The sequence below is a fragment of the Podarcis erhardii genome (genome assembly GCF_964252035.2).
Source record: "Podarcis erhardii genome assembly, chromosome: 6".
Classification (NCBI taxonomy): Eukaryota; Metazoa; Chordata; class Lepidosauria; order Squamata; family Lacertidae; genus Podarcis; species Podarcis erhardii.
This window is the reverse complement of record NC_138510.1, coordinates 4,607,484-4,633,172: the sequence shown is the minus strand read 5'-3', so window position 1 is coordinate 4,633,172 and position 25,689 is coordinate 4,607,484. Positions and strand designations below refer to the sequence as shown.

The 25,689-nt window shown below is 47.2% G+C and overlaps 1 protein-coding gene across 4 annotated transcripts in view; it reads right to left on the bottom strand.

Moving 5' to 3' along the window:
• The window catches only part of RSPO4 (R-spondin 4), a 263,645-nt gene that overhangs the window by 225,530 nt on the left and 12,426 nt on the right, over nucleotides 1–25,689 (bottom strand). For 2 of the 4 annotated variants that reach the window (XR_014157994.1, XR_014157995.1), the window contains exons 2-5: nucleotides 9,167–9,355; nucleotides 8,004–8,147; nucleotides 6,827–7,012; nucleotides 4,049–4,759 (exon numbers count right to left, since the gene is read on the bottom strand). Coding sequence is in view for 2 of the 4 variants with exons in the window: in XM_081868125.1 (XP_081724251.1) it covers nucleotides 4,677–4,759; nucleotides 6,827–7,012; nucleotides 8,004–8,147; nucleotides 9,167–9,355 (602 nt within the window). In the remaining 2 variants the exon portion in view is untranslated. Of the gene's footprint in view, nucleotides 1–2,174; nucleotides 4,760–6,826; nucleotides 7,013–8,003; nucleotides 8,148–9,166; nucleotides 9,356–25,689 lie in introns of those variants that run through there. The other 2 variants (XM_081868125.1, XM_081868124.1) reach the window with 1 other exon arrangement.

Below are 25,689 nucleotides of genomic sequence, written 5' to 3'. Positions count from 1 at the left end.
AACTGTGGGAGGCAGTGGAAGACAGAAGTGCCTGGTGTGCTCTGGTCCAGGGGGTCACGAAGAGTTGGACACAAATAAACAACTAAACAACAACATATAATGCACACATTCAGAAGTTTTGGTTTTTTTTTTTAAAAAAAAGAACGTTTTTATTGGAAAGCAAACAAATCAGACAGCTTCCCTGCTTTTGAAGGTGATACAGGCAATATACAAAACCGTAGCAGTTGCTGATTTTGTGTTTCACTTGCATTCACTAGAAGGCAACAGCCGAAATTGTATTAAATGCAAGAACGGAGTACCAGCCATCCTCTACTCTGTTGCGCCCCCAGGTGGTAGCTGCAAAAAATGTGTATGTAAAAATAAAAAAAAAGATCCCTTTCCTTGGAAAACTTTTCTTTTAAGATGCGGTTGTGTCCATCTTCCATGCAATCACATTTGCTTTTTTCAGCCTAAGTCTCGACAAGGTTTCAAACAGAGGTTGCTATTTACAATGCATCTTTTTAAAAACAAAAGCAAAAACAAAACTACATTTAAAACAAAATTGAAGAAATAAATCTATATGAGGAAGAGCATTTTAAATACATTGACATTCTAGAAATAAATTCTCTATATTATATATATATATATTTATTTATTATTCATAGAAACAATAAAATGTAATTTGCTTTCATCCAGAATCACAGGGACCTATCCAAAAATCTGCATCTTGCTGAAGAGATGTACCTATGTAGGCTTACAGTGCAAGTTTTCTCAAAGGCAAGTAACTAAAATAAAGTAAAGGGGGTAGATTGTTGTGGTTTTGGACCCTCCACAAACCCTCAGTTGGACAACATAAAGTGGGAAGGGGGAGATCATTTCTTTATTAAGTTTAAAAATTAAGCTGATACTTAGCCACGAGGTCACTATGTAGACTCAGTTCCAAGATGCAGGTCGGGGGCTGAATGTGGTGCTATTTTGTACTTTCCTCCCTTTCCCTTTCACCCCCCCTCACTTCCTGCAGTTTGTGTAACCTCTAGGCTGATGAAGAGTTCTGTGGAACTCAAAAGCTCACGCCACTTTTGTGACGTATTGCTCAGTTATCCCAATAAAGGTCTTGCTCAGCTGTGGGTTTTGAAGGTCGCCCTCCTTCGCCACTTGCTTCCTTCGTTTTTCCTGTAGAACTAACAGGAGTTCTCCACTAGGAAGTTCCTCCCTGTTTGGGCCTCATGGGAAACCATCGCTGCTATAGGTTTTGGTCATGCAAGAGAGCTTCCTGTGTGTTGTGTCAGGGAAATGCAACCCTAGGGCCCAGGTTAATTTTGTAACAGGAAGGGTTACGGCTATGGGACTGATTTAGCAAATGTGCTTTCTCTCTCACTCGCTCTCTCTTCAAAATTTTGACGTGGAAACTCTGCAACGCCATTGCAGCAGATGGTAGACAGAGACACAGCTCAGCTCCAACTACAGGATAAATCCTCATGATCTGTCTGCACAAACTGGGTTGGGTTATTTCTCTTCTGGGCCCTGTCCTGGGGTATTTCATAAGCTGGAGTCACTTCCAGGAGTTCTCTGGCAAGAGAGTTGTCCTTTCTTGACTCTCCACGCTTGTCGAATCCAAAGTCAGCCCCAATCATAGCTGTCAACCTTCCCTTTTTTTGCGGGAAATTCCCTTATTCCAGCGCCGCTTCCCGCTGCTATCCCGGATTGTTAGATATCCCGTAGACTGTCCCCAGGACAGGTGAGGCTGCTGATCCCTTATTTTTGAGGCTGCTGATCCCTTATTTTCAAATCTGAAAGTTGACAGCTATGACCCTGATGGCTCGGCTCCATTAGTTGCCCTTAGTTCCCACTGAAACTGATGAGACGTAAGTCGTTCAGCGGCGGAGCAAGCCGATTGGACACCTGGGGCTGTGTGCGTGCCCTGCGCCAGGGGTGGGGCCAGCTACCCAGGGGGCGGAGCTAGTTGCCCGTGGGGTGGGGCAAGCTGGAGCAGGACAACCGCTGGGCCTCCGAGGCAACTGCCTGCCTCCTTCCACTCAGCTGCCCCACAGCTGAGTGGGAGACCCCAGGTGGAGCGTTTGGGACAGCACAGAGCCTGCGGGCACCCAAGTCACCGTGTCACTCCCAGGAGAGACGCGTGGCTCAGGTGCGCTGCAGGCCGTGTGGGGAGTGCCGTCCGGCGTTTTGTCACCCCCCTCAGTGGTGACACCTGGGGCGACCCGCCCCCACCGCCCCTCCTTCCTCCGCCCCCCCAAGTCGTTATGACCAACTTTTCTCATTGATTTCAGTGAGCCCTAACTTCAGCCAACCTAGTCTGGATCCAGCCCATTGAATAGTGCCGTTCGGGCTGTAGCCTTAGAGCACCACTTGCTCAGACCCCAAATTCTTCCCCATTCTCCCCCTGTACAGCGGTATGCATTCATTTTGTAACAAATTTTAAAATGCACTAAAATTAAGCCAATAGCTCTCAAATGCCAATAGGGATGGGTAAAACTAGGTTCATGACTGATATCCCATATGCACTCGTTCCTCATGTGTCATTCAGGAGTATGTGTAAAGTTCCTGCAGTAGAAGTGGAAACAGGAGACATTTTGTTTTCCCAGAATGCCCTGGGTTTTGCATCGTTCCAGGTCATTTAATGGCAGCTGGCACTCCTCTCCCCGTGCTCCAGAATGACACGACACCCAGGGGCATTCTGGGAAAATAAAGCAGGGGTTGCCGGGAAGATGCAGCCAACGAAATCAAACTCTGCTGCCGCTGCTCCAGATTTGGGGGCCGAGCCACGATAAACAAGGAAAGGAAGGAAAGCCTGCAGAAGAAAGGAGCTTTTTTGCAAGTGAATAATGAAACAATTGCCATTTCAATAAACGAAAGGAGTGGCGTTATTAATGCCAAAAACAAATGCAAGAACAATATGGGGGGGGGATATTCATGCACCCCTCATGGTCGCCTGAATGGAGAGAAACCACTGGAGGCCTTTCAAAGACTTCTTTGACATGGAGCCATCTTGTGTCCTGGCTACAGCAAGAGCCTCTCCAACGAAAGTGCGCTGGAGAAGCAGTGCAGAGGGTGACCTGGAGGTCTCAACAGGTCTAGGGCTTGGCTTGCTGGACTTTCCACACGCATCAGTGAGCCCCTGTCAACTGCCCAGCCATCACAACTCCTCCTGCTTGAAGAAGACGGAGATCAAGAGATACTTTGGGCAAACCGCTTTGGCATCTGTGCAGAAGGGATCCTGCCTTTATGGGTTCCAAGTGGGGAAGGGAGGCGGGAGAGAGAGAAGGCAAGCATTGCGTGGCGGCCTAGCAAACGCATTGAAAGACTTCCCGGCCTCTTCTTAGGAGGAAAGATACTCTGTGGGGCTGCTAGATCCTAGCCAGCTTCCTCCGTTCATCACTTCTGCTAGGTGAGCTCACCTGCTCCCAGGCAAAGGGTGCAAGGCAGTTGGGTCAGCCCATTTGGGAAAGCCAGGAGTGCTGGTTATCAACCCAGCTGTGAACATCTGTGGTATATTTGCATTGCTTTGGAAGGAGATAAACACAAGCCTCTTGGGAGAAAAGCAATGACTAACCTAGACAGCATCTTAAAAAGCAGAGACATCACCTTGCCAAGAAAGGTCCGTATAATTAAAGCTGTGGTTTTCCCAGTAGTGATGTATGGAAGTGAGAGCTGGACCATCAAGAAGGCTGATCGCTGAAGAATGGATGCTTTTGAATTATGGTGCTGGAGGAGACTCTTGGGAGTCTCATGGACTGCAAGAAGATCAAACCGATCCATTCTGAAGGAAATCAGCCCTGAGTGCTCACTGGAAGGACAGATCCTGAAGCTGAGACTCCAATACTTTGGCCACCTCATGAGAAGAGAAGACTCCCTGGAAAAGACCCTGATGTTGGGAAAGATGGAGGGCACAAGGAGAAGGGGATGACAGAGGATGAGATGGTGGGACAGTGTTTTCAAAGCTACCAGCCTGGGTTTGACTAAACTGCGGGAGGCAGTGGAAGACATAAGTGCCTGGCGTGCTCTGGTCCATGGAATCACGAAGAGTCGGACACGACTAAACGACGACAACAACAAACACAAGCCTACAAGCCACCGAGTCAGGGTGACGTGCCGCCTCTGGAACATAAAAGAATCTTCCTCATACCAAGTCAGGTCATTGGTCCATCTAGCTCAGCTTGTCTACACTGGCCAGGGGTTCAGGCAGAGAGGTCTTTTCCAGCCCCAAACAGGTGTTCCACCTTTGAATTACAGCCTCTTTCCGTCCTTTGGGAGACATCGTCCTCCTCCTTCGCTCTTCTCTGAGTCCCTCTGGGGTGCCTTTCCAATGAAGGCTGTGCAGGGAGTGTCAGTGACACAACGCAGTACGGCCCCCGGCGTTCTTTTCCATACTGTTCTGTCTGTGCCGGCAATCTGGGGGTGAGGAGGGAGATGCGTGTGTGGCAACAAATTAGGACCTCTAAAGGGGAAACATCTGACAGGCCGCAAAGGCTTCCTTTTCTCTCTTTCTGGAAAGAAGGACTGTGCAACGTGATCTGGATGGAAAAGATGGAAAAACAACAACAATGCAAAAATAGCTGAGGAAGGAACCTCGCAGAGGCAGAGAAAGAAGGTCTTTTTTTCATCCACTAGGATGCCCCCTGCTGGACTGCCTCATGTACTGCTCCCCTCCCTGACATTTCCACTTGCTCTGACGGCGATTAAATAACCATGAGAGATTCCAGCTTTTTCTTCCTCCTCTGTTTCCTCTCCCTTTTTGCGTTCTTTTTCTTTTCCTTGTTCTCTGAAAGGCAAAACCAGAACCATGTTTAGTTCAGGGGGTTGTTTCATGCCACCTGCAAAAAACAGAAGCCCTTGGGATATGCATTACTATTAGCACTGAATATATCATTTCTAGGCTCCGTGGAAATAATTTAGTTTCAGATGTGGATTTAGAGGTAGTAGCAAACCTCCTCACTGCTGCAAAAATGTGTGTAGGAAATAACTGCTGGGGGGCAGGGAGGAAAGTAGCGAATTCCCCATGAGAATGAGATGGTTTGATGACTCTAGTATCCCACAATACTATCTAAATTAGCATTTTATAGGAGATCAGGTCATGAACAGCCCTACAGTCCTTAGGGTGCTTCCAGACACCCTATTTGCTGAGCATTCACCCTGATGTGTTTGCAACCAGATTAGATGATGCTGGCATTTTAGCAAGCATTTGCTTCAGTTGGTTAGCAGGGAGGCTAGACGACAGTTGCGTCAAAGGACTTTATTTATTGCAAGAAGTCCCAATCGACTGCGATTCTGCAACCTGAACATGCCAGTATGCAACTGAATCTCACCGGAAAAGAGCAAGAACCTGGAAGCACTCTGAGAGTGCTGGTCTTAAAACAATAAAACACTTACACAATTCTGAGGACACCATTTAACCCATCTAAAAGCAGTTTCAGTTAACCACATTATTCCATTCAGAGATCTTGAGAATGCCAGCCTTAGCAGCATCCTGCTCGCAGGGGTGGAAGTATTATGGGATGGGAAATAGGTTGCTTAGCCTCCTTGCCCACCCCCCGGCCACCAACCCACATCTTGTTCTGTTTCCTGTTAGTGATGGTTTGCTGCCATCCTTTATTGTTTCGCAATTGCCATTTTGTGAGTCTTGGGGGATGCTGGTGTTATTTAAAACATCCTTGCCTGGCTTTGTAGTGTATTCTCTATTTATTTAATGAATTGTAGGAATCTCAATCCCACTCAGCTTCTAAAACGCTCTTCCTTTCACACAAGTGTCCCGAATGGACAAAATTCGGAGCAGTGTGAACTTTCAGTTCCCAGAGCATTCGAGAAAGTGGGAAGTGGGGAGGTTTGCCTTTCAGTGCAAACAGAGACAAATTTCACAGCACCTTGCGGGGAACTGCCCTGCACAGCCAATGCAGAACTGCAGTCCATGCACCTGCCGACCCAGTGACATCACCAGTTGATTGGCAGGTGGGCAGGGCCAGATTTCGGTTTGATGAGGCCCTCAGCTACTGAAGGTAATGGGGCCCTTTATATGTCCAGCTGTCCTTTGTCAACAACAAATTGTTGCTGATTTTTGTGTTGAATATATGCTAGATAGCAATTTATGGACCTAATAGGTATCTAATGCCATTTGCACATGTGGCCGTGCAACTAGTCCATGCAGAATGTAGGCACCCTATATACAGAAATGAGGAAACCAGTGATATTTTAGGGAGCAGGCTAGCAGGTGGGGCCCATTACTTACATCATAGGAGCCTACACAACACAAAACACTGTTGCTGTATGTAGGTTTTATTTTATGTGGTTTTTTTTATCCTATATTTTGGAAATCCACTTTTTTCCTTTAAATTTTTTTTGGGGGGGGCAAGAGAGCGGGGCCCTAAGCTATAGCGTGTTTAGCTTATACAGTGGTACCTCAGGTTAAGTACTTAATTCGTTCCGGAGGTCCGTTCTTAACCTGAAACTGTTCTTAACTTGAAGCACCACTTTAGCTAATGGGGCCTCCTGCTGCTGCCGCGCCGCCAGATTTCTGTTTTCATCCTGAAGCAAAGTTCTTAACCTGAAGCACTGTTTCTGGGTTAACGGAGTCTGTAACCTGAAGCTTATGTAACCTGAAGCGTATGTAACCCGAGGTACCACTGTACATAAATCTGGCACTGCAGGTGGGTGTAGTTTGGGGGGAATTGCCTCATGGGCTGAACTGGATCTCTTGGCGAGATAAACTTCCCCTGTGGACCAGAGAGGTTTCCCAACCCTGTATGGGATTCAGAAACACTGGCAAGTGCCAATCTCTTTGCCCCCTCCTCACAGCAGGGCTACCCCTCCCTCCCTCCCTCCCTCTGCACCTCACCTCCCGGACAGATCTTCTTCAATCGGCACTTCCTGGACTCAGAGAGCGTCTGGCACGCGGCCGCCTCATCTTTGCTGGGCCTGAGGACCTCGCGGACCCGGGTTGTCGAGCCCCACTTGGAGCCGCACGTCCGTCCTTGGTTGTTGCAGGGGCTCCAGCTGCCCCAGGGACCCACCTCACATTTTTCTGGCAGGGGTGAGATAGGAAGAAAAACCCACAACCACCATGTCAGAAAACAGGAAGCCGGCTTGGTTTGAGCTTTCTCCATCTAAGTCAGTGGTTCTCAGATGTTGTTGGACTACACCTCCCATCATCCCTAAGCTCTAGCCTTGCTAGCTAGCGGTGATGGGAGTTGTAGTTCAACAACATCCGGGGACCCGCAGGTTGAGAAAGGCTGATCTAAGTCCAAGATTATTTCAGGGGCAGGGAACCCAGGGGCCAGATTTTCTTCCATGGCCTGGAAACACTGCATGGGCTAGTTAAGAAGATCCTGGGGTTGCATGTGGACTGTGCACCTGAAGTTCACCACCTGTCAGGGACTGGTTGGACGTGGAGGAACCAGCTGGGGAACTCCCATGGGAAGAAGGCTTAGAGTCTGGGGATTGGTGGTGGGCCAGGTTGCTTGCCGGAGCAAGACGGTTTGAGCATATTACTCTGATCCTGGTCCCACCGCACTGGCTACCGATGAGTTTCAGGGCCCAATTCAAAGTGCTGGTTTTGACCTATAAAGCCTTAAGCGACTTAGGACCACAATACCTCAAGGACTGCCTCTTTACATATGAACCTACCAGGACCCTCAGATCATCTTCTGAGGCCCTCCTTCGTGTGCCTCCTCCTTGAGAGGTGCAGAGGGTGGCGACACGAGAGCGGGGCCTTCTCTGCAGTGGCTCCCCATCTGTGGAATGCTCCCCCCAGGGAAGTTCACCTGGCACCTTCATTATACACCTTTAGGCGCCTTTAAAATACCTTGGAAACTGAATTTTATTTTTGGAGATTTTGCCAACTTTTCTCCAACTTTGTGTCCAGATTTTCGCTTTCTGAAATACGGCAACCCTAATGTATGTGTATACATTTTTATTTAATGGAGGTCACTTGGAGACCTTTGAGTGACAAGTGACTGATAAGCATCCCTAACAGGGCCTGGGGTGGGTTCTTTGTGATTCCTTGCTTGGCTTACCTTGGCATTCCTGGGTGCTGTGCTGGGCCACAGTGTCCTGTGGACACGAACTGAAGCATTTGCCTTTGTGCAGGTAGAACTGCTCTTTGCATTTCATGCAGAAGTCTTTGCTGAAGCAGCTGTCACAGCTGGGAGACCTGCACTCTGTATGGGACAACAGAGAATAAAGTGGGAGGGAGGGAAGGAGGTTAGCAACACCTTGCCATATATTTACTTCTTCCTTGCTATCTCCAACCCACTTCCCAAGGCAACAGGACTCTCCCAACTCTACAGTTCTGTGATTTGATTATTCTAACTAGTGATGGAGGAATCTGTCAATTTCATTTTCTTCCGAGTTTGCATTTTCAGCCTGTAAGTTCAGTTCAGCTTACTTATCACTTTATCAGTTTGCTATTACATTATTATTATTATTATTATTATTATTATTATTATTATTAAAAAATTCATACACTTTCCCACACATTTTTCATGAAATATACACAGTTTTGCAAACAATTCTGCCCATTATAATGCACTCTTGTATGGTGTTTAAACAACATGTGCATTTTTCTATATAAGATAAAGGTAAAGGGACCCCTGACCATTAGGTCCAATCGTGGCTGACTCTGGGGTTGCAGTGCTCATCTCGCTTTATTGGCCGAGGGAGCTGGCGTACAGCTTCCAGGTCATGTGGCCAGCATGACTAAGCCGCTTTTGGCGAACCAGAGCAGTGCATGGAAACGCCATTTACCTTCCCGCCGGAGCGGTACCTATTTATCTACTTGCACTTTGACGTGCTTTCGAACTGCTAGGTTGGCAGGAGCAGGGACCGAGCAACGGGAGCTCACCCTGTTGCAGGGATTCGAACCGCCAACCTTCTGATCGGCAAGTCCCAGGCTCTGTGATTTAACCCACAGCGCCACCCGCTGTATACTTTCCCCTATTAAACACGTTTTTGCAATACTATTAGTCCGGGGAACTACAGAGCAAAATTCAGAGGAGTGCAGGTTCCGAAAGAGAGCTGCATTTGGGGAAATGAAAATGAGGTAGTTTGGCTTTGAAACCCGCCTCCCTAGCTGCAGCCTCCAGAGAACAGAGAGGCCAGACATCTGAATGAACCAAGGGCCAGCGATAAGGAGCCCCACTGGGATAGGAGAGACCCGCTTGCGCAATCAGCCACCTACTAATGCAACGGTTGACCTCTTGGCCTCGCACCCCAAAGTATCCTGGTGGACAGGCATGGACGCAGGCCCCATACTGCCGGATCCCATCCCTCCAGATGAGCAGGAAGAGCCTCTGCTGGCAGGAGATGCAGCCGTTGTCCTCCGAACACATGACGCACCCGGTGCAGTTCTCAAACAACGTGGTGCTTACTGGTAGGGAGAGAGAGGAATCAGAGATGGGAAAGAGGCAGTGAAGAGGGACTACTGATAGCATGAGCAGTGCCGGATTTACATATAAGCTAAACAAGCTATAGCTTAGGGCCCCACTCTCTTGGGGCCCCCAAAAATATTTAAAGAAAAAAACTGGATGTACATTTCCAAAATACAGTCATACCCTGGGTTACAGCTGCTTAAGGTCGCATCTTTTCAGGTTGCGGACTGCTGAAACCTGGAAGTACCGGAATGGGTTACTTCCAGGTTTTGGTGGTCACACATGCGCAGAAGCGCTAAATCATGTTTTGTGCATGTGCAGAAGTGCCGAATTGCAACCTGCGCAACCCACACGGATCATGTTTGCAACCCGAGCATCCACTGTATAAGATAAAAAAAACATAAAGTAAAACCTACATACAGCAACTGTGTTTTGTGTTGTGTAGGCTCCTATGATGTAAGTCATGGGCCCCGCCTGCTAGCCTGCTCCCTAAGATATCACTGGTTTGCTCCTTTCTATATATAGGGTGCCTACATTCTGCATGGACTGGTTGCAGGGCAACATGTGCAAATGGCTTTAGATAATAGGTCCATAAATTACCACATAGCATATATCCAATGGGGCGTGGGTGGTGCTGTGGGTTAAACCACAGAGCCTAGGGCTTGCCGATCAGAAGGTCAGCAGTTCGAATCCCCATGATGGGCTGAGCTCCCATTGCTTGGTCCCTGCTCCTGCCCACCTAGCAGTTCGAAAGCACGTCAAAGTGCAAATATATTAATAGGTACAGCTCCGGCAGGAAGGTAAACGACGTTTCCGTGCGCTGCTCTGGTTCGCCAGAATGACCCAGAAGCTGTACGCCGGCTCTCTCGGCCAGTAAAGTGAGATGAGCGCCGCAACCCCAGAGTTGGCCACAACTGGACCTAATGGTCAGGTGTCCCTTTACCTTTACCTATATATCCAATACAAAAAACAGCAACCATTTGTTGTTGACAAAGGGCAGCTGGACATATAAAGGGCCCCATTACCTTCAGTAACTTAGGGCCTCATCAAACCTAAATCCAGCCCTGTTCATGAAGCAAACCCTCCAAGTGCCCCTAATTCCCAGGGACAGCCCTGGAATTACGAAAGCCATCCCGTCTTCTGCTTTGATTCTGGATGCAGAATGTCCCCATTTCCCCTGCCAGCTCCAGTGCCTATGAGCTCAGGGAGAAGGATGAGCTTGTCCTAAGTGGCAGCTGTAGCTGCAGTGGCCACGAGAGAGCATCCTGTGGCCTCTCCATGGTGCTGCTGCCGGCCTCCTCCTTTGGGTAGCTCATAGCAGCTGCTGGAGAGCAGGCGAGGAGGAGGGGAGCCTGCCGCCACCAAGGAATACCTCCACTGGCTCTGAGGGGCAGGTAGAGGTCAGGGCCACCTTGGGCAAGAAGAAAGGGGGAGCAGAACAGAGCACAAGGGGTGTTGGTTATGTTGTTATAATGCTTTGTGCATCTGCATCTAACCTTTCCCCTCTCTGAAATTTATTTCTTGGTATGCGTTTTTCCTTTAGTAAATCTACAGAAGGGTGTGTGTGGCTGTGCCCCATCAGCAAAGTGGTGAAGGCACTCACCCTTCTTCCGATAGGAAAGGCTCTGCAAATCCCACTAACGTTAAAATATTAACCTCAGCTGTCAAAATGCACAAGCCCAGTAAAACATTGACATTCTAAGCATCCACAATGAAAACGTGCAAGAAAACAATCTTATTAAAAACTGCGCAGCAGATGGAACAGGCTGAGAGATTGTAAAGCTCAGGGATTTTTGAGTGTAAGCCCTTTGGGGTCAGGGACTTGTCCCTTCGTTTTTGTAAAGCATCCTGTGCGTGGATGGTATACTATAAAGAACAAAGTTTGGGCCAAAGATGTGGCTTTGAAATGGTTTTCAGGAAAGCCTGAGGTTGCTTGGAAGCAGGTCTCCATGAGAAAGTCAATAATGGTAGACTAAAGGTAAAGGGACCCCTGACCATTATGTCCAGTCGTGGCCAACTCTGGGATTGTGGCGCTCATCTCACTTTATTGGCCAAGGGAGCCGGCATACAGCTTCCGGGTCATGTGGCCAGCATGACTAAGCCGCTTCTGGTGAACCAGAGCAGCGCACAGAAACGCTGTACCTTCCCGCCGGAATGGTACCTATTTATCTACTTGCACTTTGACGTGCTTTTGAACTGCTAGGATGGCAGGAACAGGGACCGAACAACGGGAGCTCACCCCGTCGCGGGGATTCGAACCACCGACCTTCTGATCGGCAAGCCCTAGGCTCTGTGGTTTAACCCACAGCACCACCTGTGTCCCTAATGGCAGACTAGCTTCCCTGAAAAACAGGAGCTCAGCACTGCAGATCTTCCCCTGCAATGCACAGACCCCAGACAGTGTCCATTTTTATTTACAAGGCAACAGGGAGACCCACACAACAGACCTCGCCAATGCTCTCTGGTCATGGACATGGAGATATAGGAAACCAGCTGTGGTATTGAGTTAGTAAGCAAGACACAGTGGCCAGGATCACCTACAGCCATCTGGGGGAATGATCATATAGCTGAGTTGCAGGACATCTGTCTTGCATGCAGAAGGTTCCATATGGGAAGCGAGGGAAGGAAGTGGGACAATCAGCTTTACACACACGAAGCAAACTCCACATCCTCCAACCTGGTGCCCTCCAGATGTTTTTGACAACACCTGTCACCATGCTTCCTTCATCTCTGTACTCTCTGACAGAAGCCACCAGCAAGTTATCAAGATGAGCTACTCCACCAGGGATGGATGAATCTTGGCCTCTCTCAATTTCTCATTGTTCACATCTTTGTGTATCTGAAGAAGTGTGCATGCACACGAAAGCTCATACCTAGAACTAACTTAGTTGGTCTTTAAGGTGCTACTGGAAGGAATTTTTTGTTTTGACTATGGCAGACCAACACGGCTACCTATCTGTATCCACATCTTTGATTTCTGTTCGTCCCACTTCCACATCTGCCTTCAAGAAGATTCTAACACATTTTTGCTAGCAATTTTTTCCTAATACGATGCATTTTTAAAAGTTACTTTCACTAACACATGCATTTTTGTGAACACTTTCCCCAGGGCTTTTTTCCCAGGAAGAACTCACCAGAACTCGGTTCTGACACCTCTCAGGTGGGTGCCATTGCCATTCTAAGAGCAAGAGGGAGGCATTCATGGTGAGTTCTGGCACCTCTTTTTCTAGAAAAATAGCACTCACTTTTCCTGATATTCATCCTAGCTAGTAGTCACTGATAGCCCTCTCCTCCATGCATTTTTTCCAATCCTCTTGTAAAGTCATTCAAGCTGGTGGTCAGCACTCCCTCTTGTGGGAGTGAGTTCCATAGGACAACATGCACTATTTGAGAAATGTTGTCTGTTCTGAATCTTCTGAAATGCATCACAAAATTCAGAAAACTGCAAATTTCAAAGAAAGCCATTTTTTTCATCTGCTTCCTAGTTCCAGAAGAGCAAGTCAGGCAGCTTCACATTAGAATGTAAACGGAATGCATTTCTAAGTGGTTTGAGGAGTAATGCTTCATGTGCTGAAAGCCACCAAGGAGTCTTTTGTTCCAGCAGGTCTTTGTATCTCTCCCATACTCTCATTAATGATTTCCTAATTATAGGGTTATAAAACTTCTGTGAACCTTCCTTTCCCATACCATAAATATGCATGCCAGCCAAATCTGTTATCGTGTCCTTCTAATTCTAATGCCTCTTGCTTTTCCAACCTCATCCAGTCCCTGATCCATACCAAACAGGCAGATTCATAATACAACTTAAGGTCTGGGAGGGCAAACCCACCTCTATCTTTCACATCTGTAAGTATTTTATATTTTATCCTTGGCCTTTAACCCTACCCAACAGTATGCAGTGCTTTAAAGGAAGCTAGAATTGTGCCCATTCCCCTGTCTGGCCAAGAGAGGCAATTAAGGTGATGCAATGAACCTGTACCCACTAGATTTGGATAAGACAAGCATCTTTCGGAGCAAGGTTTGGGAACCCCCATGGATCCAGTTTGACAGGAGGGAGGGGCTTCCCACCTGTCATTCACCTGACCCAAGGTGACCTGCTTTGGCCCAATGTGGTTTGAAATCAGACTATGCCGCTGGAGGCAAAGCACTTTGCAAATGCTCCCTGTCAACTGATCCTTGGCACTTGCAAAACCCAGTCCACATATATTACACCAGGGGTAGGAGAAGGTGGGGAGGACTTGGCCAAAATGCCCCCGCAAGACCAATGGGGAGACTTGGTGGTCCCCATACTGCACAGTCCCAGCTGTCTGGTGTTGATGGGAAATATGCATCTAGATTTTGCATGGGCCAAAGGGGTCCTTTCTCAGATTGAGGCACAGAATGGAGAGGGCCTGTGCTGCTACCAGGAGGGTAAGATATAGAGGAGGGGGCAGCGGTTTTTCTGATTTGGGGACTATGATGCTCACCATCTGAGGGATTAAGAAGGACCGAGAACAGTTTTCATCCTGCTCAGAGATTGTTGTAGGCTCATCTTCAAAACCTGCGTTTCTTCAGTCACCCTGACCAGTCCCCCAAATAGTGCAATTGTGAAATTGAAATTTGTATTTAAGCTTACTAACAAAAAATAATAATAGTGATGGCAATTGTTCCATCCTGACACCCATTGTTTCTGACTTGAATTTGAGCAGAGGAGAACCGACAGAGAGCCAGGATCCCAGAACAATTATGGAATGGAACTGTTCCATTCCACTCATCCCTAATTCCAAGACATTTTGGCGCCTGGAACAGAACATGCAAATCGTGTTCCCGTGCCCACAGCCAATGTGGTTAAAAGAATAATACTACAACAAACAAAATATCTAGATGCTTCCCCCAAATCTGCAGCTTTCGTTTCTGCATGGAAATGTCTCACACCCTGTCCTCGTTGGGCTGGTCTTACTAACTCCACCATTATCACCACTGCGCTTCTGGAATAATAGAACTGTAGAAGGGATCCCAAGGATCATTTAGTCCCTGAAGTGCAGGAATCGCAACTACAGAATCCCTGACCATCCAACTTCTGCTTAAAAACTTCCAAGGAATGGACTACGCAGAACTAGATAAATTAACAGGAAGGGTCCGAAACCGACGAGATCACAAGTTTACCAAGGACTGGAGTAAATCTGTGGACTATATGAAAAGCATATGTGATGCACAAATAATGTTGGTGGGTTTACAGGAAGCTTTGTGAAGAAACAATATTAGAAACACTGTAAAAGAGGGAATAAGGGAATAGGTTTAAATCAAATCAAAAGGCAATGTTAAATTTAGAATTGCGGATAGAAGATTAGAAAACGGAAGATTCGCAGATGAGCTGAAGGATCATGTATCTATGACAATATTGAAAATGTATGTTTAAATCTTGTATGGAAATTGAATTAAAATAATTTTAAAAAATAAAATAAAAACTTCCAAGGAAGGAGAGTCTTCTGAGGGAGACCGTTCCCCTGCTGAACAGTTTTTACTGTCAAAATGTTCCTCCTAATGTTTCCTGGTGTTTTCTAATGCCAGCATCTTCCACACGTTCCAGCCTCCCTCATTTCAGTGGTCTTTCCCCCCTCCAGATTGACCAGTCCAGCAAGCTTCAGTGTGTCAACAAGAAGCCCAGCTTTAAGTAGACGCAATAAGAATTGAGCAGTGGTTCTCAAAGGGTGCGATGAGAGGATGGCGAGTGTGGCAGGAAGATTCAGGAACCATCAAAGAAACATCTAAACCTTTCAGTGTAGCACAGTATCAAAATAAATCTTTTTTTGACACACAACTATGAACAGTATCTGCACGTCTCTCTTCAAGAGCACTGGCTATTCTGCAGTTCACCACAAACTTGTTGGGAACAGGGATTTTCAACTCTGGCGAATATGAAAGATCGGAAAAGGGAAAGGCTTCTTTGTGCCGATGAGGAGACGAGAATTTGTTTGTCTCAAATCTGACCTCATCTAAATGAGATCGCCCAGCAAACACAAGCTCACACCTCTTGTGGAATCGTAGAATTGGAGAGCTGGAAGGGACCTTGAGGGCAGAGAGCAAAATAAGGCAATATCTCTGTGATCTGAAGATGAATCAATAGAACCTGAAGGTTGGAGGGGACCTTGCAAGCCATATAGTGTGCTACCCCCCTGCTCAGCGAAGAAAATCTAGACTTTGAGCATCTCCCACAGACGCTCCTCTGGATTCTGCTTGAAGAGCCCACCAGGAAATTGGTTCCATTGTCAGGACGTTTCCACTAATGCTCAACCGAACTCTAACCTCCTGCAATGTAAGCACCTTCGATCTAGTCCTGTCCCCTGGGAGGCAGCGGAGAGCAGCCTTTCCCCCCTTCAGTGGGTCAGCCCTTCAGGTATGTGGAGAGAGACGGAGAGTGATATTATTGCCACCTCTCAATCTTCCCTCCTCTAGGCTAAACATACCCACTTCCTCCCACCTTTCCCTATATGATTCCTCGTGAGATTCATAAGCAGGGCATCTCCTACCATCATAGAATCATAGAATTGTACAGTTGGAAGGGACCTCGAGGGTCATCTAGTCCAACCCCCAGCAAGACAGGATTTTACCCAATACAGGACTCGAACCCACTGTTAGAATTCCTGCTCCGTGATTGCAGTCATGGCATTGTTGTCTATCACATGACGGTGTATGTTTCGACTCCACAGAGTGGGAAGTGACGGAGACAGGATGTTTGTGTTACTGTGTTCCACGAAGTGGGACTATTGTCCTTTGTCCTTTGTCTTTGCTGTCTGATGCTAGAAAGAGAGGGAGCCATGTTGCAGTGCTCCACGTTTGTTTATATGTAAATAAAGTAGATCAGCCAACATGCTGAGTTGCTGAGGTCTGTCACGCATGATGCGCAAACTCTGCAGATCCCTAAGTGTGCCGACGTCTGTTGGCATCAGTCGCTGTGATGTCTGGGCTGAAGAAAGCTTTTGAAGCTCCCAAACGATCGACCAGGAGGGAGAGAACATGCCAGTTGGGCATGTGTCTCTGCCAGGTCCTACTCAAGTGTAGGCTGAGCTCCTGACACCCACAACCCTGAGTTTAAGAGTCTTGTGCTCCCAGAAGAAGAAGAAGAAGAAGAAGAAGAAGAAGAAGAAGAAGAAGAAGAGTAGTAGTTTGGATTTGATACCCCGCTTTATCACTACCCGAAGGAGTCTCAAAGTGGCTAACAATCTCCTTTTCCCTTCCTCCCCCACAACAAACACTTTGTGAGGTGAGTGAGGCTGAGAGACTTCAGAGAAGTGTGACTAGCCCAAGGTCACCCAGCAGCTGCAGGTGGAGGAGCGGGGAATCAAACACGATTCACCAGATTACGAGTCCACCACTCTTAACCACTACATCACACTGGCTCTCTGTTTGCCCTGTGTCAATAATGGATTGCCTAGTTTTGTGGGCACTGGGTTGGAGGAAATGGGGGTTAGCGATTCCAGAAGGAAACCTATCCCACAAACAGAGGAAGTTGTTCTGTACCCAGTCAGATCACAAATGCACCTAGTCCAGAACTGTCTACTTTGCCGGTGCATCTTCAAGTTCTCAACGTGAGGAGTTTCCCTGTCTTGCTACCAGAGACCCCTTTTAACTGGAGGTACCAGAAATAACCTGGAATCATCCATATGTGGGCCAGGCACTCTCTTGCTAAGCTGTGGCCCAAGGCAAGCTGGACTAGACAGCAACTTTTAAATGTCCGTTGCAAAAGCAGCCCAGCTTCGACAATGGCTGCATCCCAACCCTGGCAAGTTCCTTTGTGACATGGGTATTATTTGACATGGGATGTGGGTGGCGCTGTGAGTTAAACCACAGAGCCTAGGGCTTGCCGATCAGAAGGTCGGCTGTTTGAATCCCCGCGACGGGGTGAGCTCCCGCTGCTCGGTCCCTGCTCCTGCCAACCTAGCAGTTCGAAAGCACGTCGAAAGTGCAAGTAGATAAATAGGTACTGCTCCGGCGGGAAGGTAAACGGCATTTCCATGCGCTGCTCTGGTTCGCCAGAAGTGGCTCAGTCATGCTTGCCACATGACCCGGAAGCTGTATGCCGGATCCCTTGGCCAATAAAGCAAGATGAGCGCCACAACCCCAGAGTCGGCCACGACTGGACCTAATGGTCAGGGGTCCCTTTACCTTTTATTATTATTATTGCTGCTACCAAGAGAGGTCAGAATCCTCTCCTCCCGTTACTAATGCACCTGGGAGTCATAAGACATTATGGTTTGCATTTGTCAAATGCTGGCTGCGTCACTTTTTCAGGCTCCGTCTCAAAGGATCTCCCTGTGACATCATGTCATGTTTGATTTGATCTAGTTTTCTTTCAGCTTCTCTTTTAAAAACAAACCTCCATTTCCTTCCTTCTTTTCTGGGCCCTTAGTGTGAAAAGAAAAAGAAAAAAGTAGTTTTACAGGAATTACCAATGTTGCAATGTATTTCCCTTCATGAAGCTGAAACTGAGTTTTTGGTGGAAATAAAATGCCTGGGCCTAATTCAGATCAAATATGAAACTATACTTTCCCTGTACATCAATGAACTTCATGTTTGACTCTGCCCCCATCCTTTCTCTTCCTTTTTTGCACACTGGAGGACTGCAAGCACCCACTTCCTGTTTTAAACAAACCGCAGTTCCCCATAACGTCCAAACCCAGGGAACTGTGGCTTGATATAACTGTAGTTTCAGCATGCTTTGTCCTCACTGTAGATTGATCGCAGGTCTCTGAGTTCAGTTGTCGCAGGGAACTGTGGGTATTTAAAGAGTGAGAACAAAAGTCTACTGGCTTCTCTTTGTGGCATGAAATTGGCACATAGAAGAGAAGGAGTGTGTGAGTCCATTTCCTGCTGTTTCTTAACCAGTCTGTGCCTTCGCCTTTGAGGTGCAATTCATACCATGACTGTCCACACACTTCCCTGCTACCGCTCCTTTGATGGAGGGCTTGATCTAATAAAATGACTCACCCCTTTGGCCAGCCTGATGAATCACGTAACCAGAGCACGCACAAAGCCTTTTCCGGTTAGATTAAAAAGCCAGGGCCCATATTTAGACAAATGAAGGCAGAGATCCACCTCTGAAGCTCAGAGCCCACAAGAATGCAAGGCTCTGGTCCACATGGCTTGCTATGGTGGAATATACCATATTTCCCCGTGTATAACACACCCCTGTGTATAAGACGCCTCCGATTTTGTGGGATGCAAAATTAAGAAAATGGGGGGGGGATTGCCCTGAGTTGTTGAGCTTTTTTTTAGGGGGGGTTGCCGAAAATCGCTCACCCGCCGGACCTACACTGCCACTCACACACATCACAAAGGCCACCTATCGTCTGTCCCAGCGCCAGCAGGAGAGCCACCAATCGCCCGCCCTAGTGCCGCAGCGACAGCAAATCAACACCAGCCTTTGCTTCAGCCACCAATAACACACCAAATAGCCACTGACAATCTCTGGCTCGCTGCAGCAACCATTCCCATATCACCCTTATACAATAACCATGTACAGTGGTACCTCGGGTTAAGTACTTAATTTGTTCCAGAAGTCCGTTCTTAACCTGAAACTGTCCTTAACCCGAGGTACCACTTTAGCTAATGGGTCCTCCCACTGCCACCGCTCAATTTCTGTCCTCATCCTGAAGCAAAGTTCTTAACCCGAGGTACTATTTCTGGGTTAGCGGAGTCTGTAACCTGAAGCATCTGTAACCCGAGGTACCACTGTATGTAACCCGAGGTACCAATTTTTAACATAATTTTTTAACAAAGAAACCTTGTCTTATACACGGAAAAGCACAGTATTTCAGGAGCCTCCGTATGTTTCTCTGTTTCAATTCCTTAATAAAACGAATCCCCGCAAGTTAGTTGGTGTCGCCTTGTCTCTCTCTGATCTGTGCTACGTGCCAGCTCGCTTGGCACAGGGCATCTGCAAACTAAGAGTTGGCAGACACTTTCCTGGCATTAAGAGGAGTTGTCTGGAAGCTGTTCAATGACTCCCCCTCCCACGATTTTTCGGACACCTAGTGCTGCCTATGATCAGAAGTGGTCACTGAGGTGATGGCTGCGACCTGGTGGGATGCCCTGTCCCATGAGACTAGGGCCCTTCAGGATTTAACCTCCTTCCATCGGGCCTGTAAGACAGAGCTGTTCCACCTGGCCTTTAATTTGAATTCTGCCTGATCTTTTATTTCCCTTCTCTTCCCTCCCCCTCCCCTTTTATGAAGATCACCCACTCTGAGACCCCACAGCTAATCCTCCCCTGGCCTCCTCGCTGGCCCAAGTAGGACCAATTCAGCCAGCTAGCCCTGGGGATTATTTTATTGATTTTTGATTTTTAATTGTTATTCATGTTTTTATACTGTATTTTATGCTGCTTTTATAATTGTTTTAAAGTGTTTTAAATTTGTTGTTAGCCGCCCTGAGTCCGGTTTTTGAACTGGGAAGCGCAGGGTATAAATAAAAAATTATTATTATTATTATTATTATTGGTGGGGCAAGGGGTGATGCTGGTTCCTGAGATGGGGCGTAGGGTGAGGCATGGTGCAAGCACGGCAACAGAACCAATCCTGCTGCCGCACCTACCTCTGCGTGCCTCGCCCCTCCCTCTCTCCAAAACCAGAACTGATGCTCGCTGTTCAAAAGGAGAGTGAGTGGCATCATCTCACTTGTGAACTGCTTTTGGCTATGATGGGTTGAGAATCCCCCTGGTTGGGCTTTCGATAATCTAGCCCTGTGATTACCAAAGCGGGTGGGAGCGCCCCCTGGGGGTCGTGGGATTACCTGGGGGGGGCGCCAAGAGGCAAAGGTGCGGCAGGGGGACTGTGGAAGTGTAAATGACTATCAGACTTTGAAAAGCTGGCATCAAGTGCATCGGTTTTGTTGAATCATTAAATTGTTTTCATTGGATTCTGAACAAAGATGCAATTGACCGTTACTGTTTTGAATTTTATTGGGTTATCATCTTCCTTAGTGGGTCGTGCAAATTGCTATTTTTTAATAGGGGTGAGTTTATGGAATCCAGGGGTGGTGGAACGACTGCTCTAGCTACTTGTAGATTTCAAAATAGCTCCAAGATTGCACCAGAACCTGCAGAATGGCAGCACATCTTAACCATGTCCTCTCAGAAGCAAGGCCTATCAACCCCAGGTCAGTGGGGTTTAGGATGCAGGTGAACTTGCATTCTGGGGGGAACAGAATGTGCTTTTCCATTCAAAACTTGACCTCATGACAGTTGTCTCTTTTGACACAGCATATGAACTGCTGCCCCTGTCTAACACCCTGGAGGATTCTGACCAAGCGGTAAGAATTTCAGAACACGTCTGTCCTGGTAGATAGTTATTCCATTCAAAGCCTCGTTTGCTTTTTGTAATCAATAAAAGATTGTTTCCAACAACGCAGAGCTAGAGTACAGCAATTCAAATTAAATCTTCAGAAATGCAGAAATTGGCTGCATTTGCTGACACCTTTACCTTTCTGTGTTGATTATAGAAGATCACAAAAGTTCATTTTTATCCATTCATTCAATTTATTCATTTTCTACATTTATATCCCACCGTTTCCTTCAAGGACCTCTAGGTGGTCAACACAGTTTTCCTCCTCCCCATTAAATCCTCACAACAGCCTTTTGAGGTAGGCTACGCAGAGACTGAGTGGCCCAAGGGGACCCGCTGAATTTCATGGCTGAGTGGGGATTTGAACCCTGGTCTTTTCCATGTGCTAGCCCAGTGCTCTAACCAGTATACCACACTGCCTCTCCATATTCTCAAGCACCTAGCTTGCTATTGGGAGGGACAGGGGCTCTCCAGCTTTCCAGGCAGGGGACATTTCCAGCCTACCAGTAGATGATTGAATCTGGAACCTTCTGCTCCTGGGGTGCAAACTTGAATAATTTTTGGGGGGACCCAGGTAAGCCCCGCCTGCATAATTGATCACATGACACAGTGCGCACACATACCAGTTGAATGGGAATGCCCATAAACTTTTGGGGGGGGCAGCCCCTCTAATATTTTATTGTGGGGCCTGAAGCCCACACAGCCCCATGGACTTGGCTCCTACGTTCTGCATGCAGAACAGATGTCCCCCCACTCAACTATGGCCTTCTTTTCTACATTTGGTTTCAATGTTTTCAGCTGGGTGTTCTTCTGCAAGTCTAATGATAGCCCTAATGGTGTCGATGCTTGAGTGAGTTAATTGGGTATCAAATAATGGGTTACTAGGTAATGTTGGAAAGATCCTACACACACGTACCTATGGGACCACCTCTCCTGGTATGCCCCGCAGAGAACCTTAAGGTCCCCAAATGACAACATTTTGGAGGTCCCAGGCTGCAAGGTGGTTAGAATGGTTTCAACTAAGGCCAGGGCCTTTTCAGAACTGGCCCCAACTTGGTGGAACACTCTCTCCCAAGAGACCAGGGCCCTGTGGGACTTGACACCTTTCTGCAGGGCCTGCAAGACAGAGCTGTTCCGTCTGGCCTTTGGTTTTTACTCAGTCTGACCCTTATGTTTCCCTCCCCTTACAGTTTTGATCCATGGGCTACTTTTAAAATAAGGCTGCATTTTAAATTGCATTATTCCTGTATTTTAAATTGGGTTTCCCCCCTCTTCCCCCCCCCCTATTATGTTTTTACTGTGATTTTATTGGTGTTAGCCACCCTGAGCCCGGCTATGGCCGGGGAGGGCGGGGTATATAAATAAAAAAAATTATTATTATTATTACTACTACTACTAATACTACTACACTGCGTGGAGCCACGAACCTGCATGAGGTCTAAACTCTTAAGTAATTCCTCTAAAAGTGAAAACAAAATAAAAAAATTCCTTCCAGTAGCACCTTAAAGACCAACTGAGTTAGTTCTAGGTATGAGCTTTCGTGTGCATGCACACTTCTTCAGATACACTGAAACAGAAGTCACCGGACCTTTCTATATAGTGAGAAGGTGGGGAGGGGTATTACTCAGAAGGGTGGTGGGAATGGGTGATTGGCAGATAGCTGCGATGAGCCTGTTGACGACTCTTAACGACTGCAATAGGTCTAACAGGAAAAAGCAAGGGGTGAGAAGGTGAAAAATGGCTTTGTCATGTATAATGAGATAAGAATCCAATGTCTTTATTCAAACCAGGTCTCTCCATAGTTTTAAGTTTGGTGATAAGTTGCAATTCAGCAGCTTCTCTTTCCAGTCTATTTCTGAAATTCCTTTGTAATAGAACAGCTACTTTGAGATCTTGTATAGAATGTCCTGGGAGATTGAAGTGTTCTCCTACTGGTTTTTCTGTCTTGTGGTTCCTGACTGATATCCTCTAAAAGTGACTCCACTTCTTTGAAGAAAAGAGAGTGAACAACTTGGATGAAGGAATTGAGGGGATGCAGATGACACCAAACTGGCAGGGGTAGCCAATGTCGCAGAAGACAGAATCATAGAATCATAGAGTTGGAAGAGACCACAAGGGCCATTGAGTCCAACCCCCTGCCAAACAGGAAACACCATCAGAGCACTCCTGACATATGGTTGTCAAGCCTCTGCTTAAAGACCTCCAAAGAAGGAGACTCCACCACACTCCTTGGCAGCAAATTCCACTGTCGAACAGCTCTTACTGTCAGGAAGTTCTTCCTAATTTTTAGGTGGAATCTTCTTTCTTGTAGTTTGGAACCATTGCTCCGTGTCCGCTTCTCTGGAGCAGCAGAAAACAACCTTTCTCCCTCCTCTATGTGACATCCTTTTATATATTTGAACATGGCTATCATATCACCCCTTAACCTCCTCTTCTCCAGGCTAAACATGCCCAGCTCCCTTAGCCGTTCCTCATAAGGCATCGTTTCCAGGCCTTTGACCATTTTGGTTGCCCTCCTCTGGACACGTTCCAGTTTGTCAGTGTCCTTCTTGAACTGTGGTGCCCAGAACTGGACACAGTACTCCAGGTGAGGTCTGACCAGAGCAGAATACAGTGGCACTATTACTTCCCTTGATCTAGATGCAATACTCCTATTGATGCAGCCCAGAATCGGGATTCAAAATGACCTTAACAAAATGAATTTCAAATTTAAGGTTCTGCACTTAGGCAAGAAGAACCAGATGCACAAATATAAGATGGGGGACACCTGGCTTACTAGCAGTACATGTGGGGAGGATCTAGGGGTCTTGGTGGACCGCAAGCTGAACATGAGTCAACAGTGTGATGCAGCGGCGAAAAAGGCTAATGCTATTCTAGGCTGCATCAACAGAAGTCTAGTGTCCAGATCATGGGAAGGCATAAAGGTAAAGGGACCCCTGACCATTAAGTCCAGTCGTGACCGACTCTGGGGTTGCGGTGCTCATCTCGCTTTACTGGCCAAGGGAGCCAGCGTACAGCTTCCAGGTCATGTGGCCAGCATGACTAAGCCGCTTCTGGCGAAACCAGAGCAGCACATGGAAATGCAGTTTACCTTCCCGCCGGAGCAGTACCTATTTATCTACTTGCACTTTGACATGCTTTCAAACTGCTAGGTGGGCAGGAGCTGGGACCGAGCAACGGGAGTTCACCCTGTCGCAGGGATTCGAACCGCCGACCTTCTGATCGGCAAGTCCTAGGCTCTGTGGTTTAACCCACAGCACCAGCATCCCTTAAGGGAGGTCGTAGTCCCACTCTATTCTGTCTTGATCACCTGGAATACTGTGGCCAGTTCTGGGCGCCATAATTTAAGAAGGATGTTGACAAGCTGGAATGTGTGTAGAGGAGGGCAACCAAGATGATCAAGGGTCTGGAAACCAAGCCTTATGAGGAGCGGTTGAGGAAGCTGGGCATGTTTAGCCTGGCAAAGAGAAAACCGAAGGGAGCTAGGATAGCCATTGATAGCCTCCTCCATCTCCACAAATTTGCTCAATCCTTCTCAAAGCCAGTAGTTGGAATCCATCACTGCTTCAAGTGGGAAGGAGTTCCATAGTTTAACTATGCTGCTGCGGATTTTGGTGACTGAGCCAGGAATCTTCTGCACGCCAAACTGTTGCTGTACAACTGAGCTACGGAAGAACATAGGCGTTCAGAAAGGGCGCACATCTACGCACTGAAAGTACACATGTTATGGGAGCTCCACCTGTAATGTCTCTCAGACTGACGCATGAGCCTGGCGCACCTTCGCACCCCAGCCCAAGGCCCAGGCATCACAGGTGTGGCTGCTGCATTCGTTGCCATGTCCTTCAGCCTCAAAATTATCCTTCTACCAGAACCATTTGAAATCTCCCTCTTGCAATCACTAATTCACACTTCTCAAACCAGCCATGAGCTGAAACACCCTGCAGAATTTAAATTTTTCTGAATTTTACAACGCCCTTCCCCAACCTAACGATGTGTACGAAAATGCCGACGTTATTGGGAAGTCTGCACAAAAGGCATTGATTAGAGAAAATAACATTGCTTGCTTTTTTAAAAATTGATTTTCTTGAAGAAGAATTGCGAATTGCTGCAGATATGGGGAGAACTAAATCCAGGATTAGAAAGCGAGAGGAAGTGAAATACTGTAAGCAGATTTGTCCATGCACGTTCGTGTGCATGCCTAGTTCTACAAACACAAGGAGAACCATACAGAATCAGGTCAGGAGTCCTTATAGGCCCAGTATCCTATTTCCAAGAGTGGACAGCTGCAAAGTAGGAAGTGAGTAGGCAACAGCCCTGCTCCCCACTGCTGGATTTTATAGGTTTGATGTTTTGGAGTTTCCATGTGGTTATCATGGCTAATTTAGCCATGGAGAGAAATCTCCTCTTCCCTGAAATAATCTAATTCCACTTCTAAAGCCAGCAAAGCCACATCTTGTGTCAGTGAGTTCCACAGATTAACTCAGTATTAACTTCTTTCTTGTGTCCAATCCTCAGTCTATGGGGTGGAGGACGCACTGTCTGCATGTGCCCCCACCCCCATGCACACACCAAACCCCTCAGAATCATTGCATGTAGAAATGTAGCATGTCAGAGAAAAAGCTGCAACTTTGTGATTTGACTGCCTGCTCCCAAACAAGAAAAGCACAGCTGGATCAGGCCCATTTAGCTCAGCTGATTCCTGTTCTCACAGTGGCCCACCAGGTGCAAGCAGGATCTAAGTGCAGCAGCTCTACAGTGGAATTAGAGGCCTTATCCTCCATGCAAGTGAACAAACCTCTATTTGATGCTATTTTATGCCACAAGGTGCCATAGGAAGGCACTGGATATAGTAAAAGATCCATCGCATCCTGGTCACTGTCTCTTCGAGCTCCTGCCGTCGGGACGGAGATACAGGACGATGAAGACAAGAACGAGCCGTCTCAAGAACAGCTTCTTCTCCAGAGCGATCTCGGCCCTGAATGGGAAACCTGGACTTTGAAAGTCATCTAATC